At 42.3% G+C, this 18,394-nt stretch overlaps 1 protein-coding gene and 1 long non-coding RNA gene across 8 annotated transcripts in view; one reads left to right on the forward strand and one right to left on the reverse strand.

Moving 5' to 3' along the window:
• The window catches only part of ABHD4 (abhydrolase domain containing 4, N-acyl phospholipase B), a 49,946-nt gene extending 33,565 nt beyond the window's left edge, over positions 1-16,381 (forward strand). Inside the window, exons 8-9 of one of the 6 annotated variants that reach the window (XM_028495607.2) lie at positions 648-784; positions 1,282-1,758. In XM_028495607.2, the coding sequence (XP_028351408.1) occupies positions 648-743 (96 nt within the window). In that variant the 3' untranslated portion in view covers positions 744-784; positions 1,282-1,758. The other 5 variants (XM_028495609.2, XM_028495605.2, XM_028495606.2 and 2 more) reach the window with 5 other exon arrangements.
• The window catches only part of LOC114487128 (uncharacterized), a 119,475-nt gene that overhangs the window by 17,785 nt on the left and 83,296 nt on the right, over positions 1-18,394 (reverse strand). For both annotated transcript variants that reach the window (XR_008618634.1, XR_008618635.1), the window contains one exon: positions 8,472-8,576. This is a non-coding gene — a long non-coding RNA (uncharacterized lncRNA). The remainder of the gene's footprint in view (positions 1-8,471; positions 8,577-18,394) is intronic.

An 18,394-nucleotide genomic window follows, 5' to 3' on the forward strand; every position in this document is an offset into this window, starting at 1 on the left:
TGGCCCCAGGGAGAAGCCCTGACCCCTAGTCACGGCAGACACACTTGCTTGGACACACACACACACACACACACACACACACACACACACACACACGGCAATTACCAAGAGCAGACATATTCAAATTCTAGAAAATCAAGAAGAATGACGCAGAGGGTGAACCTTGGTCACCAAGGCTGGAAATAGTAAGATGAGGGAGCAAGACATCTCATTTAACTCTCAAAACACATCTTTGCAGGAACTGCCACTGCACCCAGTGGAAAGTAACCCCTTAATATCAAAAATTTCAAGAAGTTTAATGAAGGCAAAGATACATGCCTTAGATTATAACAGGACCTTCTGCCCTTTAGGCAACCCAGAAAAGCCAAATGGTTGCTCTGCATTCAGCTCAACTGGGGACCCCTCATGCCACCTCTAAACTCAGGTCTGCTCATCTGGACTTTGCTGCCACCTAGAACCTTCTACAGTAATTACCCTGATCAAAAGCCACAGTGAGCTTCACATTAGACCAGCAGCATCTGACAGGTGAAATGAACCCCTCCCAACTCATCTGGACTTCTGCCCTGGCTGTGAAGTCTTCCCTGATGAGCGTGCACATGGTGTAGACTGCTGGAAAGTTTAGTCTGTTGGGTTTTTACACTCTTTAGGAAGTTACAGGGAGTGGCACCCATTCCAGTACTGAGAGGTCTAGAGATCTTCTGGGCCCTCACCCAAGCCTTCAGTCCAACTGGGCCATCTACTGACCAACTGGAGCCTCTCATGCTGTCTATACAGTCTGACGCAGGTAGGGAAGATGGGGGGGAGCCTCCCCAGCAAGCTACTGGATGGTGCTTTGTCCCCCTCTCATGCTGCCACCCTCCCTGCCCCCTCTGTCGTCCTCTGCTCAATGCCTATAGTCTAGTTTTGGTTGCTTCTTGGGAAAAGGAACACTGCACTCACCTGACAGGCAACAATTATCATCCCGCTTCTTTCATTTCCTCCTCCTATGCCCCCTCAACCCAACATGTACCACCTCCCCATCAGATGTTTTCAGAGACTGGTAGGCCAAATGTCCCTGGGGCTAAACTTATCCTACAGTTACTGCAGGACAGTTGAATCCTGTCGGGGAAATATAGCTAGTATATTGAGAGAAATCTGGACCTGGAGTGGAGAGACCTGGTTTCAAGTTCCACCCCTTACCACCTTTGAGACTGGACAAATAACCTCACCTTTCCAGACACCTGCACATAAATCCTCACATGATAAGCAGGGATAATCCTCTTTTTCCTATCTTTCTCACAGCCTGGTTGAGAAGCTCAAAATGAAAAATAAGATAATGCATATGAAGTGCCTTAGAAAATCATAAACCACCATAATCAAATGTTGCTGTTATTTCAAGAAGCTCTGCTGGGCTTCCCTGGTGGCGCAGTGGTTGAGAGTCCGCCTGCCGATGCAGGGGACACGGGTTTGTGCCCTGGTCTGGGAAGATCCCACATGCCGCAGAGCGGCTGGGCCTGTGAGTCATGGCCACTGAGACTGCGCGTCCGGAGTCTGTGCTCCGCAACGTGAGAGGCCACAACAGTGAGAGGCCCACGTACCACAAAAAAAAAAAAAAAAAAAAAAAAAAGAAGCTCTGCTATCATGCCATTTTTGGCAAAGGACAAATCCTGTTTTCCTCGTCTTTATGAGATATGGACCATCCCACCTTAGAACACTGTCACTCCTGGCCCTGGGATACATCTCATCAGACTGCAGTTCTGCCTTAATCAATTGTTTTCTCCTTGGACAGCGTATCTGGTTGGCTACAAAGAGTGAAGACAAGGGAAGATGCTTCTTTACATGGGAGTTTTGCTTAAGCCTCCCTGCCTCGCATTCCTGGAATGAAGAGACCACCCCACCGTCCTCCACCATCTGCATTCTACAGAGTGATCAGCAACACTCACCCAGGGGACTCAGCAATACTCACATTAGCCTAAATGAGGCACACTGGCCAATCCCCAGCATGTCCTGCCCACAGGGCAGCACCAGGCTTGGGCACCGTCACACTGAGGTTTCCACTGCCGCAAATTCTGCATGATCAGGGCTGAAAGGGGCAATACAATGGAAGTGTCTCACGTATGGGTCCCATGCTTGGCTCCCATGCTTGGCTCCCACTGGGGCAGGGCGGGGCAGGCTTGGTTCAGGTGAGAGCATGCACTTTCTGAGAAGGATCCAATCATGGAATCCTCAGGGGCACAATTTACCAAGCTGTCCCTGAACACAGCCTGAGCCTGATGCCCCTGGGGCCCACTTAGGAAAGGATGAAAACGCAAACATGTCTACACTAGCAAGAACAGGAGGTGGAACACTAGCCAGGATCAACACTACCAGACATATCTCAGAGAGTCTCAGAGTGCGCAGTCCTCCATCCGCCCCTCTCCAGTACCGCCGTGACAATTGTCCCCACCCCTACCACTCCATGCTGCCAAGTACCCTCCTCTCCAGCATCCTAAAGTTCTGCTATCAATATGCCAAATCTTCAGTGATCTCCCACTATCCAAAAGAAAAAACCAAGCTGCTCCGCTGGGTACTCAAGAGCCCCACCCACGGTCTCTCCCAGAGTTACCTCCCAGCCTCAGCTCCCACCTTACACACTCTTGTACACATCTTTAACTTCAGTCTGACCACTGTCTTCACTCTGTCCCCAGCTGGCCCAACTGGAATGTCTTCTCCACCCACCTTATTTCCAGAGCCCAGCTCTTGTCCCTCCTGCTCAAGCCTAAGCTGGGTTCTCCCTCTCTAGACATACTTTTCTTGCCACTTGGAATCAGGAATCCACAGTGTAGAACTCAAGTGTTTTTAACTTTAAAAAAATTTTATTTATTTATTTATTTATTTTTGTCTGCGTTGGGTCTTCATTGCTGTGCACAGGCTTTCTCTAGTTGCCGTGAGCAGGGGCTACTCTTTGTTGCGGTGCACGGGCTTCTCTTTGCGGTGGCTTCTCTTGTTGTGGAGCACGGGCTCTAAGAATGTGGGCTTCAGTAGTTGTGGCACGTGGGCTCAGTAGTTGTGGCTCGCGGGATTGGTTGCTCTGAAGCATTTGGGACCTTTCCGGACCAGGGCTCAAACTCATGTCCCCTGCATTGGCAGGTGGATTCTTAACCACTGTGCCACCAAGGAAGTCCTAACTTTTTAAATTTAAATATAACACATACACAGACAAGCACACAAATCACAAGCTCAATGAATTATCATAAAGTGAACACACCTGTATAACCACCACCTAGGTCATGAGATAGAATGATACTAGCGCCCCAGAAGTCCCTCTCTAACTCCTTTCCTCCATCCCAAAGGTAACCTTTATCCTAATTTCTAACATCATGGGTTAGTTTTGCCTGTTTTTGAAATTCATATAAATGGATCCATATAGTATCTGTTGTTTTGTGTCTGGCATCTTTTGCTCAATCTTACATTTGGGAGGTTCAACTGTGCTGTGTGTGATTCATTTTCATTGCCATTTAATAGTTCATCCTTTCACATATGTACACATGCCCCTTTAGTCAACTAGCTTGAATGGATCTCTTTTTTTAATTCAAAGTATCAATGACTAAGGAAAGATATCATTTTTCTAATCAGGAAGTTTTTTTTTAAGATCTGAAGCAGAACTCTTACTCTATAGAAATTTATTTAACATGAATAACATGTATAAATTTACAGATAAAGGCACAAACTTACTATAAAGATCAGTGATCTCAGAACAGTACCTATATGAGGACAATCCTCCAGAAAGTTTAAGGCTGCCATCTAATCCTGCTTTAACTTCAGCCACTCCCATGCCTGCCTTCCTCTTACCTGAACATGTTAACAGCTCTGGCAACTGGCTAATTACAATAAGTGATAAGGACAAATATTTTCCAGACCCAGCAAACAATTTTATGATGTGCTAGCAATCCCCATGAGGATGCTGCTCATAAGTTTTTTTTAAAAAGCATTAGCTTCACTATATAATTGCTGTTTCATATTAGCCACTACCTCCCTCCAATTGTAAATGATCATAGAATTTTGGAGATGAAAGAATCCCGACATGAAAGAATCCCGGTGCTACAACCTTCTCATTCCACAGATAAAGATATTAAATCCAATACGGGTCAAATGAGTTACCCAAGGTAATAAAACTGTTGAAGGAATAAAACCCAGCTCTCCTAAAAGGGAACCCTCATACACCATTGGTGGGAATGTAAGTTGGTGCAGCTACTATGGAAAACAGTATGGAGGTTCCTCAGAAAACTAAAAATAGAGTTGCCATATGATCCAGCAATCCCACTCCTGGGTAGATATCCAGACAAAACTGTAATTCTAAAAGGTACATGCGGGACTTCCCTGGTGGTCCAGTGGCTAAGACTCCACGTTCCCAATGCAGGGGGCCTGGGTTCGATCCCTGGTCAGGGAACTAGATCCCACATGCCACAACTAACAGTTCAAATGTTGCAACTAAATATCCCACATGCCACAACTAAAGATCCTGCAAGCCACAATGAAGATCCATGTGCCGCAACTAAGACTCAGCACAGCCAAATAAATAAATAAATAAATACATGCACCCCTATGTTCGTAGCAGCACTATTGACAATAGCCAAGACATGGAATCAACCTAAATGTCCATCGACAGATAAATGAATAAAAAAGATATACAATGTAATACTACTCAGCCATAAAAAAGAACAAAATAATGCCATTTGTAGCAACATGATTGGACCTAATATTATCATACTAAGTGAAGTAAGTCAGAAAAAGAAAGACAAACACCATATGATATCACTCATACATGGAATCTAAAACGTGACACCTATGTACGTAGCAGCACTATTCACAATAGCCAAGACATGGAATCAACCTAAATGTCCATCGACAGATAAATGGATAAAAAAGATATACAATGTAATACTACTCAGCCATAAAAAAGAACAAAATAATGCCATTTGTAGCAACATGATTGGACCTAATATTATCATACTAAGTGAAGTAAGTCAGAAAGAGAAAGACAAATACCATATGATATCACTTATATATAGAATCTAAAATATGACACAAATGAACTTATCTATGAAACAGAAACAGACTCACTGACATAGAGAACAGATCTGTGGTTGCCAAGGGGGAGGTGGGGTGGGGGTCGGGTGGATTGGGAGTTTGGGGTTAACAGATGCAAACTAGTATATATAAAATGGAGGGACTTCCCTGGTGGTCCAGTGGTTAAGAATCTGCCTTCCAATGCAGGGGACGTGGGTTCGATCCCTGGTTGGGGAACTAAGATCCCACATGCTGCGGGGCAACTAAGCCTGCGCACCCCAACTACAGAGCCCACATGCTCTGGAGCCCGAGTGCCATAACTAGAGAGAAGCCCTCATGCCACAATGAAAAGCCCTCATGCCACAACGAAAGATCACACATGCCCAACTAAGACCGACACAGCCACAAAAAATAAATAAATAAATAGATAGATAAATAAATAGATACATACATTTTTAAAAATGGATAAGCGGGGCTTCCCTGGTGGCGCAGTGGTTGCGCGTCCGCCTGCCGATGCAGGGGAACCGGGTTCGCGCCCCGGTCTGGGAGGATCCCACGTGCCGCGGAGCGGCTGGGCCCGTGAGCCATGGCCGCTGAGCCTGCGCGTCCGGAGCCTGTGCTCCGCAACGGGAGAGGCCACAACAGAGGGAGGCCCGCATACCACAAAAAAAAAAAAAAAAAACAGGGTCTATAAAATATGTGTAACCTTTGATAATTCATTATATTTGCAAGGCAGAGGAACATAGCACAGGGAACTATATTCAACATCCTATGATAAACCATAATGGAAAGGAATATAAAAAATTATGTATATAACTGAATCACTTTGCTGTACAGCAGAAATTAACACAACATTGTAAATCAAATATATTTCAATTAAAAAAAACCCAAACACCTCTCCTGACTAGAGCAGTTTGTTGAAGAAGAAAATCAATGAAGGCTGGAGTTACAGGCAAAGGAGTCATGTGAGATTAAGACTGAGCATGCATAAATAACTTCCAGTCTTTAGACAGAGGGCAATGAGCACTGGAATGTGAGTAGGAGCCAGGTACCGTGTCAAGTTACCACTTATCAATTATATGATCCCTGAAGGCAGAAACTAGATTTTATTCATCTTGGTGTTCTCTAAGCCTAGTACCACATAAGGGACGTGAGAGAGGCTCAGTAAGTGAGTGAGCAAGCAAGCAAGTGGATATGAAACCGTACACTCTGGAGAAGTTTATGTAGAGAAGGAAAAAAGGGTGGAGCTTTGGGGAAAGCCCTTGGTTAAATCACCATGGGGAACAGGAGGAATAGTCAGAAAGCAAACCAACAGAAACAGAATCGTGCAGGGTTAAGAAGCAGGGGAGGAGAAATCCAAGATGGCAGGAGCGTCAACAGTGCCAAATATATGGAGAGGTTATGAAGAACAAGAATGAAGAAAAAAGTCACTAGTCAATTTACAGAAATAAGGCAAAATGTCTGTTACTAAGCTAGACCAGCAGCATATTTTGGCTGGGCAAGAGTTGGGGTTCCTGTGCATCTGGGAAGAGCAGATAACATCCATCCTCCACCTGGCACCACTGACATGCTTCCTAAGGTCACACCCCAGAGCATCCACTTATGTTAATTAGTTCCTTGAATGCTGCAGCAGAGGTAAGAAGTGCCCCCTCATATCTATTTGCATATACCAATTTGCATATAAAATGAGGACTCTCCCAGGGGTTCAAAGGGACTGGAACTCTAATCTTCTTGTAGATTTAAGGACATAAAAATAGATCTGAGGGTGGCCCCAGCCTGAGGATAAGTTTCAGGAAAGGACTATGGAATCCCTAACAGGGAGCTTACCACAGGGAAGAAAGTGTGTGAACTGGTGGGCTATGCTCAGCACCAAATCTTTGGTGCACTGTGTCTTCCATTCTGGCAGTTCTTTGGAAGAATCTGTGAGTTTTGGGACTTCTGAATTGATAGACCTTTTTCATTAAAGCTTCTGATATTTTGGGGCTCAGTTCTGTTTACTATGGAGCACCATCCCTTTCTGAACTTAATTGCCTAGGAGTAGGTTCTGTGAGCAACTTGACTGTGTTCAGCATGGCTCATAGCAGACCAGTGATGTAGGAGTTTCTGAAAGTGGTAGTGGTTACAGTGGTTCCTCTTGTTCCCTCGCTGGCAGTGGCAGAGGACTTTGAAGTGACCCAGACCAGCTGTTATGGTGATTCAGTCCTCAGCATTTATCAAACACCCTCCTGAAACACAGTTGACCCTGAGATGCTCAGTAAATGCAGCTGAATGATGACTTCAAAGAAGCCTTTAGAATAAATTGATATCAAAGCCATTGCAAAAACCAGGTAGCAGTGTGAGAATCCTCAAAATGTCACTTATCTCTTCCCCAGACAATCATTGACCGTACATGTCTCAGGTCACCACACTAGGTCAGGACCAGAGGGTCGGAAGAGTGAAGAGTTCACACTTCAGCAGCCCTGGCTTTAAATGTCAAGAAGAATAGTGACAGGTATGTCACCATCAAAGCCCCTCATGGCACTGATGCCACTGGTGTTTGCACACTCTGGCCTGGCTTCTGCCAGGCAAGCACAGGTTTGCTTTTGCCTTTTAGCTCTCAACATTTATTGACATTTCCTTCATCTTGGACACTTCGGGTAGGCACTGGACACACATCAGCGAACAAGCCCAGTCGTTGCCCTCCAGGGGTTTATGGTCTTGAGCAGAAGGTCCACAGATGAACTCCAGGGTATTCTGGGAAAACCCTTGAAATATACGTGAAATGGTGTGTCTATGTACATTAGGGTGAGGATGGGAAGAGTCAAATTCTCATATGACTTTGTGACTCAAAAAACGTTAAGAACCACTGATTGGAACCATCCATTTCCCTCATTTCTAGGTTCTTGGTAAGTAATCAACCACTTAGAGCACCTCCCGATGTCTTTCACCTTTTACTGTGTCCATGACTTGCCTTCCTCGCCAGCTCATGGCAGACACCTGGCGGTGGAGGAGGGGAGCACACCTCATGATTGCCATTACCTCAGTTCCCAGGGGCTCTGTCCCAGGAAGGATGAGTTTACCCAGGGAGTGGCCGCCCCTGCTCTTTTGGATGACTTTGGGCTCATCCAGTGAGCAGGCCACTGCCTACTCCCTGACAGGCAGAATAACTAGGGAGGAATTTTTAACTCTTTCTGAAGTATTGCTTGCTTCCTGAGACTTCTCCATGCTAGACATCCACTGACTGAGATGGAAGAACACACTTTTCTTTTACAAAGGGTCAGTGAGATCTCAGGGAGTGGTTCTGACTGGAAGGAACAGGGCAGAAGAAGGGAATGGACTGGGCAGAGCATTTCTGGTTAGCAGTCCTATCTCTCATGCAAATTAACCAAATGTCATTCTGAAATGCTCATCACTCCTAAGTACATTTTTGTTAGTGTGACTCTCTTGAAACAAAACACACCCACCTCCAGACACTCTCGGAGCTTCAGAAGGGAGGGACAGATTCCCCTGGTCTTCCCTTAGACGGCACCACCAATCTCCTCCTAGGTGCTTTACTATTCTGCTGATTTCTGTAAGATAGAAAACACATTTAAAGAAAAAAAATGTGTGATGAAGTGTTCTAATGGGATTGAACCCCCCCAATTTTTGAAAATGTAATGTCTAAAAGCCAGAATAATTATTTTAAACTCATCAGCAATTTTCAGATTCAATTTTGGGAACAGACTATGTTTGTTTGGGAAAATATTCCAATGGCTTTATGGCAGCAAAGCCAAAATAGTGTCTTCAATGGTTAAGACAGAGAGAGGTACACTGCTCTCTTTCATGACATTGAAATGGCTTGCATTATGGAATGAGATCCATCTCTGCAGAAAAAGATGTGTCCTGAGAAGTGAGCCTGGGGCTAAAATGGGGTTTTCCCTTCTTACTGGGTCTCAAAGATCAGGGTCCTGCACCCAGGGATGAAAGGAGCAGAGAGAGATATAGGCAAGGGTACTACATGGCAGAAGGTAGGTTTTGTGGCCATGTGGCAGCAGAATGAGGGATGAGCAAAGTGTAAAAGAGAGAAAAAAAAAAAAGCCCTGTCTAGGTATATATGGCTGGTGGACTCCAAGAATAATAATTTCCTGTATCTCGTTCTATGGGGTCTTCCTCCCTCTTTCCTATACTAGAAGTCCTTCCTATTATCCCAAAGCTTCGGTAGGTGCTGGTCTGTGATGTGCTTGGACAGATAATACAGGGGTCTTCGTCTGTACTTGGGGTGAGGAGGTATGGGGAAAGCAGTAGCAGTTGGAGAAGCTGGTCACAAGATGGCCAGAAGTCCAGCAGAACTCCAGAACCAGCAGGGCTAGGCAGAAAATATAAGCATCCTCTGGGAGTTACATGGGTGGGGAACCAGTCCACAGCTGAACTTTCAGTGGTGGGTCAGGATCCGAGCTTGGACTTTTGTGATTTTAAACACTGAAGTGAAGGATGACCTTTGGAGACTAGAGAAGCCAAAGACTTCAGAGTTAGTTAGTTGGTTAGTTAGTTAGTTAGTAGTTGAGTTGCCCCCAAATAATTTATGGCCAAATGTCATGAAAGCATGAACAGTAAGACTTAAAGGCGTTTAGAGGAAGGAAAGGTTGCTCTTCCCCATGATGGCTGGGAAGGCTTCACAAAAGAAGAATTTGAACTTGATCTAGAAGAGGAGGTAGCAGTTGGAAAGGGGGAGGAGCAGGAAGAGCACTCTTGTTAGGAGAAATGGCAGGAAAAAAACAGGAAGACCAAGGGTAATTGTGCTTTAAACAAGGAATGGTCCTGTCTGGCTGGAAGCAAGCCTATATACTTCAGTATTCATCCTCCATACTTCAAATTACTTTAGGTCCCATTCCTGAGGTCCAAGGATGAGAACATATTACGCTCATCTCAGTGGAGTAATCAAAGGTGCTGAAGACATCTCGAGTCAACTGGTATCATTCTCAGAGAGAGACCAAGCATCCCAAGAGGATGAGAATTGTTCTAAATGATTCACCCTTGGTTTTCTCATGCCTCACATCCCCTTCTCAAAAGGTACTCCTGCATCTTACACCCAAAACCCCTGAAAAATGCTGCAAGAAATGCACATCTCCTCTTCTGCCCAGACCCCACAGCTACTCTCCTCTGTGCAAAGACTCCTCTGGGAAAGAGGTGTTTTGATTTCTTGTTTTCATTTAAAAATGCTTATTCAGCACCTCTTCTGTGCCAAGCCTGTTCTAAGTATAGAGTACACAGCAGTGAACACACCAGTCTCTGCCCTCATAGAGTTTTCCTCCTAGTGGGGAAGACAGACAAATATAAATATGTAAATAAAATGTCAGGTAGTGTTATGAATAAAAGTAAATAAGCATAGTAAGGGGACAGGGAAGGATAAGAAGGGGCTCTGTTTTACACATGATGGACAGGAAAAGCCCATCTAAAGATGTGACATTGAGCAGAGAGAGGCTGTAGGTGTGGAGGCCCATGCCTTGAGATGGGCCCAGGTTTTGAGAAGGCCACTCTGGGTGGGCAAGCTCGGTGGACACAATGGATGAAGAGGTGGAGGGGCAGACAGAGACTCCTAGAAAAGGGACAGAGGAGGAATTATCCTGTAGCTCCTGGACGTGGGCCACTCCCACCCATCACAGCCACACAATGCCCATGGTCATAGCCCCACTGATCCAGCCCTTGGAAGGGCCTTGCCTGCCATTTTTCCCTCACTCCCTGAACCAGACTCATTAAACTTTCCCAAAGTTACTATGCTCTGCAACTGGGGGAGAAAAGGGCAAACCTCCAGCTTCAAAGTCAGAGCAATCAACAGCCAAGGGATTTGAGGTGGCTGGGGCCTTATTATCACAATGTTGTAATGAGTCTCCAGAGAAGCTCCACAACTTCACTCCAGAGAGGGGAAAGTTTCCCTCAGTGAATCAATACTTGGGGCTCCAAGTTTCAAAATTCCACAGAAACTGGAAACCATCCAAACACATCTATGTACTAGATGCACATGGAGTCACAAAATCTCCCAAAAATGACTTACACCAAGGCCTTTGGTAGGGATGTTACTCCTGAATGTAGATGAAGGCTAATACAGCAGGACCCCTGGGGCTGCCCGTGGTGGAGCTAAATGAATCTCATCACCCACAGTTACACCTATAGCTCAAAAGGAAAGGACAGGAGGACAGACCCCAAGGCCATTGCCACAGGGTGGTTCACTTGCTCCCTCACCCACAGAACCCAATAGCAAGGGTCAGAGTCCTCTCAGCTGAGAATGTAATGGTTTTGATGAAGCTAGAAAGGCAAGAAGCTCCTGAGAGCCTGGAAACCCCCTCCAGCTGGGTGACTAGGAAAATCCAAGAGTAGCTGCTTCTCAGCCTTGAGGTAACTTGGGGTCTGTTTAAGGTAGCTGAGTGGTTGGCAAATGAAGAGCATGGGGCTTGTCAAAGAGGATGCAACACAACCAGGCTAAATAACAATAGTGAACATTTACTGAACATTTAATTTACTATGTGTGTTCCAAACACTACACATGTTATCCCGAATCCTCCAAGCAGACCCTATGAGCTAGGTGCTGTAATCCTGAAACCCACTCCACCGAGGAGGGGGCTGAGGCACAGAGACCAACAAGGTAATTGCTTCCAAAGTTATATAGCTAGTTAATGGAAGAGTCAGGATTTAAATCCAGGTCAGAATCCAGAACCCGTCCCCCTAGATGTTACCATGCATGGCACTCTGGAAACGATCGTGTAGCCTGAATAGTCTCAGTATGGCTCTGGATATAGTGGGCACCAACTATCTTTTGGGTGAATGACTTTTTGCTTTTCTTTTTGGCTGCACCGCATGGCATGTGGGATCTTAGTTCCCCGACCAGGGATCGAAACTGTGACCCCTGCAGTGGAAGCACGGAGTCTTAACCACTGGACCGCCAGGGAAGTCCTGTGAATGACTTTTTACTATCAGGGAAATTTGCCTGACCGATGTCATAAGGATTGTTTCTCTTGGAAAATCCCATACTTTTGTTGAGTGCCTGATTGGTATGAACTCTTCATTCCCAGAAGAGTAAAGAGCTGGGCTCTGTGAACTCCAGGGCCCCTCCCTGGCTTGTACTCAGAGTTCTGATGGAACTGCTCTGGGTGAGATACAAGGCAGAGGCTAATCCACAGAGGGAATCTGTGGAGCTCAGCAGGTCTACTGCGGGCAGAACCTGATCTACACCCTTCCTGTTTTCAGGGCACTGGACACCGTCCTGGCTAACCCTACACAGTTTTGTGAGTTGCAGCTGCCCCTGGGTCTGTTTGAGAAACCATTCAACTGTCTTCTCTCTCCAACCAAAGGGATAGCCACCTCACCTCCACCGTGTGACACAGAGAGCATCTATGGAGCTCTTAAAGACAAGCAAGGGGAAGGCATGGTCTCCTACAGAAGGCCATTCCCTCTACTATCCAATCTAAATATTTCCTGTCACACACCAGAGCATTTCCACTCTCCATGAGGAAAAACAACAGAGGGTAACAACTGTCTGCTTATAATTCAAACAGTCACTGTGTCTCTTCCAATGGCCAACTCCCTCTCTTCTTTGATCATTTCTGAAGCATTCTTAGATGTTTCTTATAGTTATATAAATAGATCTGATTTTTTCCAGATTTTTATTATGAAAATGTTCAAATACACAGGAAAGCATAAAAAAATAGTACAATGAACACCCCAAACCCACCATCTGATGCAAATTTTTAACTCTTAGTGAGCATCTATACTTCTATGGATAGATGACATTTCTAAAGACAGGAAAAACGTTCAAATATTCACAAGAAACCTAATTAATGACTATACTCAAGGTGAAATATTAAAATAATTCATTCATAAAATAATAACATTGAAATCAGAAATACATAAGTTTGCTATTCACTAATTTGATCTTGGTTAAAAATTATAACAGAAGACCAAAGCTAGAAGCCTTAGTTAACAATGTAACAAACTGCCTTGAAGGAAAGGGAGAACACTGACAAAGAGGCTTTAAGACAAAAGAATAAAAACCATATGATCATCTCAATAGATGCAGAAAAAGCTTTTGACAAAATTCAACACCCATTTATGATAAAAACTCTACAGAAAGTAGGCATAGAGGTAATCTATCTCAACATAATAAGCCATATATGACAAACCCACAGCAAACATCATTCTCAATGGTGAAAAACTGAAGGCATTTCCTCTAAGATCAGGAACAAGACAAGGATATCCACTCTTGCCACTATTATTCCATATAGTATTGGAAGTCCTAGCCACAGCAATCAGAGAAGAAAAAGAAATAAAAGGAATACAAATTGGAAAAGAAGAAGTAAAACAGTCACTGCTTGCCAGTGACATGATCCTATACATAGAAAATCCTAAAGATGTCACCAGAAAACCGCTAGAACTAATCAATGAATTTGGTAAGGTTGCAGGATACAAAACTAATGCACAGAAATCTCTTGCATTCCTATATACTAACAATGAAAGATCAGAAAGAGAAATTAAGGAGACAATCCCATTTACCATCACAACAAAAAGAATAAAATACCTAGGAATAAACCTACCTAAGAAGGCAAAAGACCTGTACTCAGAAAACTATAAAACACTGATGAAAGAAATCAGAGGTAACATGAACAGATGGAGAAATAAACCATGCTCCTGGATTGGAAGAATCAATACTGTGAAAATGACTATACTACCCAAATGCTTGCCAGTGACATGATCCTATACATAGAAAATCCTAAAGATGTCACCAGAAAACCGCTAGAACTAATCAATGAATTTGGTAAGGTTGCAGGATACAAAACTAATGCACAGAAATCTCTTGCATTCCTATATACTAACAATGAAAGATCAGAAAGAGAAATTAAGGAGACAATCCCATTTACCATCACAACAAAAAGAATAAAATACCTAGGAATAAACCTACCTAAGAAGGCAAAAGACCTGTACTCAGAAAACTATAAAACACTGATGAAAGAAATCAGAGGTAACATGAACAGATGGAGAAATAAACCATGCTCCTGGATTGGAAGAATCAATACTGTGAAAATGACTATACTACCCAAAGCAATCTACAGGTTCAATGTAATCCCTATCAAATTACCAACTGCATTTTTCACAGAACTAGAACAAGAAATTTTACAATTTGTATGGAAACACAAAAGACTCTGAATAGCCAAAGCAATCTTAAGAAAGAAAAACAGTTGGAGGAATCAGGCTCCCTGACTTCAGACTATACTACAAAGCTACAGTAATCAAGACAGTATGGTACTGGCACAAAAAGAGAAATATAGATCACTGGAACAGGATAGAAAGCCCAGAGATAAACCCACGCACATATGGCCACCTTAGCTTTAACACCACGCACATATGGTCACCTTATCTTTGACAAAGGAGGCAAGAATATACAATGGAGAAAAGACAGCCTCTTCAATAAGTGGTGCTGGGAAAAATGGACAGCTACATGTAAAAGAATAAAATTAGAACACACCCTAACACCATAAACAAAACAAAAACTCAAAATGGATTAAAGACCTAAATGTAAGGCCAGACACTATAAAACTCTCAGAGGAAAACATAGGCAGAACATTCTATGACATAAGTCACAGAAAGGTCCTTTTTGACCCACTTCCTAGAGTAAGGGAAATAAAAACAAACAAATGGGACCTAATGAAACTTCAAAGCTTTTGCACAACAAAGGAAACCATAAACAAGACAAAAAGACAACCCTCAGATTGGGAGAAAATATTTGCAATCGAAGAAATTGACAAAGGATTAATCTCTGAAATATACAAGCAGCTCATGCAGCTCAATATCAAAAAAACAAACAACCCAATCCAAAAATGGGCAGAAGACCTAGATAGACATTTCTCCAAAGAAGACATACAGATGGCCAACAGATACATGAAAAGATGCTCAACATCACTTATCATTAGAGAAATGCAAATCAAAACCACAATGAGGTATCACCTCACAGCGGTCAGAATGGCCATCATCAAAAAATCTACAAACAACAAATGCTGGAGAGGATGTGCAGAAAAGGGGACCCTCCTGCACTGCTGGTGGGAATGTAAATTGATACAGCCACTGTGGAGAACAGTATGGAGGTTCCTTAAAAAACTAAAGATAGAACTACCAGACCCAGCAATCCCACTACTGGGCATATAGCCTGAGAAAACCATAATTCAAAAAGATACGTGTACCACAATATTCACTGCAGCACCATTTACAATAGCCAGGACATGGAGGCTACCTAAATGTCCATCAACAGATGGATGGATAGAGAAGATGTGGCACATATATGCAATGGAATATTACTCAGCCACAAAAAGGAACGAAACTGAGTTATTTGTAGTGAGGTGTATGGACCTAGAATCTGTCAGAAAGAGAAAAACAAAAACAGTATGTAACTCATATATATGGAATTTTAAAAAGCAGTACTGATGAACCTAGTGTCAGGGCAGGAATAAAGACTCAGACGTAGAGAAAGAACTTGAGGGTGAAGAGGAGGAGGGGAAGCTGGGATGAAGTGAGAGAGTAGCATTAATGTATATACACCACCAAATGTAAAATGGATGGCTAGTGGGAAGCTGATGCATAGCACAGTGAGATCAGCTTGGTGCTTTGTGATGACGTAGAGGGATGGGATAGGGAGGGTGGGAGGGAGGTTCAAGAGGGAGGGGATATGGGGATATATGTATACATATAGCTGATTCACTTTGTTATACATCAGAAACTAAAACAATATTGTAAAGCATTTATACTCCAATAAAGATGTGAAAAAAAAAGAAAACAGTCATAAACCAACCATTGAGTCTTGTTAGATAGATAAGAAGACAGCAAAAATGTTTACATATCAGTCACTCGAAAATTTAGTGAAATCTATTTTTTTTTTCCTGGATTTTGTGCTTACAGAATTGAGCATTTGTCTGAATCAGTCAACTAAAAAGGCCAAGGAGCATTCCCACATTATTGAAAGAGTTTTTTAAAAAAATACTTCCATGGGGACTTCCTTGGTGGCACAGTGGTTAAGAATCCACCTGCCAATGCAGGGGACATGGATTCAAGCCCTGGTCCGGGAAGATCCCACATGCTGCGGAGCAACTAAGCCTGTGTGCAACAACTACTGAGCCTACGCTCTAAAGCCCGAGAGCCACAACCACTGAGCCCACATGCCACAACTACTGAAGCCCTCGTGCCTAGAGCCCATGCTCCGCAACAAGAGAAGCCACCGCAATGAGAAGCCCGCGCACCACAACAAAAAGTAGCCCCCGCTCGCTGCAACTAGAGAAAGCCCGTGCGTAGCAACAAAGACCCAACACAGCCAAAAATTAATTAATTAAAAAAAAAATACTTCCATGGATAGTTGTCTTGTAACATTGAAATTAAAAATATTTGTTATAGGAAACCATATGTATTTAAAATGTTTATTTTCAGAAGAGTGTGTTCATGTAATGTTGTAAACTATTTTCATGAGAGGCTGATTTATTTACCACTATTATTATTATTACCTCACATATGGAATTATATAGCTAAATAAATGCTCAGGAGAAAACTCATAGCCTAAAATGCTTATAAACAAGAAAGAATAAAAATTAATGACTTGAGTATGCAAAACAATAAATTAGGAAGAAAAATTAAGAGGAAGGAATTAATATAGGGAAAAGCAAAAAGTAATAAATTTTTATAACTAAAACCAGCAAATACAAGAACTGATTTTTGAAAATCAACTAAACAGATTAACTATTATGAGCCTAACTTTCTTTAAAAGGAGAAAGCACAAACACACCAAATAGGAAAGGAAGAAATAACCAGATACAGCAGAAATATACACATATGTATATATATAGTAAAGACATAATATATATATTTGGTTTTGCTCACATATATCCAAATACATTGGAAAACTTGTATGAAATGGATCAAAACTGACCCTAGAAAAGATGGGAAATCTAAATGTACAGAAGTAGCATAGAATAAAGAAAGTTGTCAGAGCTACCCTCTACATACTCCCTGCCAAAAATGGCCATATGCAGATAATTTCACAGAACTAAGCACAGAAAATAAGGAAATTTTTCTAATTATTATCATAAAGCAAGCATTATATCAATAGGAAAACAGCAAAACTAGTACAAAAAAAGGAAAACTACCCACTTACGGAGTATCAATGCAAAAATCACAAAATAGGCACAATAAGAAACCAGTAAAGCATTAAAAAAATAAGATACCATAACCAAGTGGGATTTTTCAAGGAATGCAAGACAATTCGATATTAGAAAATCTATAAATATAGTTCATCATACAAATAGAAAAAAAGAGAAACATAATCATTTCCATGGATGTTGAAAAAAATTTTTTATAAAAACCAACTTACATTCTTAATTTTTTTTAGCTTAGAAAGTTCTTAATAAAATGGGAAAAGATGAATACCTTCATAACATTACATATCTGTAATCTGCAAAGTCAGAATTATTTTCAGTTGGGAAAGACTAGAAGCTTTCCATTAAAGTTAGAAAAACCGCCAAATGTTCACTATTGCCTACAATATATGGTGCAAATATTCAAGAGAAATCAGGATGAAATTAGCAAAGAGGAGATGAAAACTGTACAATTTTTAACTGGAAACTTCCAGAAAATTATCTCAGCCAATAAATAAATTGAGTAAGATGACTCAGTACAAAGATAATATACAAAAATCAAAAAATATATATATACAAAAATCAATAGCTTTATCATTCGTGAGAAATAGGTTGCAGATAACGGAAATCATTCAAATTGGTATAAGCAGAAAGTGATTTTTTTGTGTGTGGTTTACAAAGTCACTGGTAGGAAAGGAAGAATAGGATCTAAGCAGAACTTCCAGGAACGCTTAGCCAGACTATCTCTGCTGTGATGGCGTGCACTGCCAATTCTACTGCAGGAAGCTGTTGGAGCAGGAAAAGTGACACTGTCTGCTGGGAACCATGTTGGAACACGGTTATCTCATGCCCTGCCACTCTCCCCACATAACACAGCCCCAGATTCTGTATTCTGTATGTACAAAATCTAGATTTCATCCAGAATACTAGTTCTGATGCAGTCTTGGAAATGTAGTTTTCAGCTATAGAAAGTCAGCTCAAATGAAAAGCTGTAAAAATAATCTCCTTGGACTTAAAACACTCTTAAATCCAGATGCTGTATTATAAAATGCCTTGTTCTGTGCTGATAAGAAACTTAATTTCATAAGCTTTCAAATTAAACACAGCTGGTTAATCAACCAGGGTGAAAGAGTCAATAAGAATAAATTTAACTGTGTTCTCAAACAAAAGTGACAAATTTCTCTGTTGGTTTCCTGCTATTTAATATACAAATACATAAGTAAAGGTGATTCACTGTTAAATTATTT

The sequence above is a fragment of the Physeter macrocephalus genome, chromosome 11 (genome assembly GCF_002837175.3).
Source record: "Physeter macrocephalus isolate SW-GA chromosome 11, ASM283717v5, whole genome shotgun sequence".
Lineage (NCBI taxonomy): Eukaryota > Metazoa > Chordata > Mammalia > Artiodactyla > Physeteridae > Physeter > Physeter macrocephalus.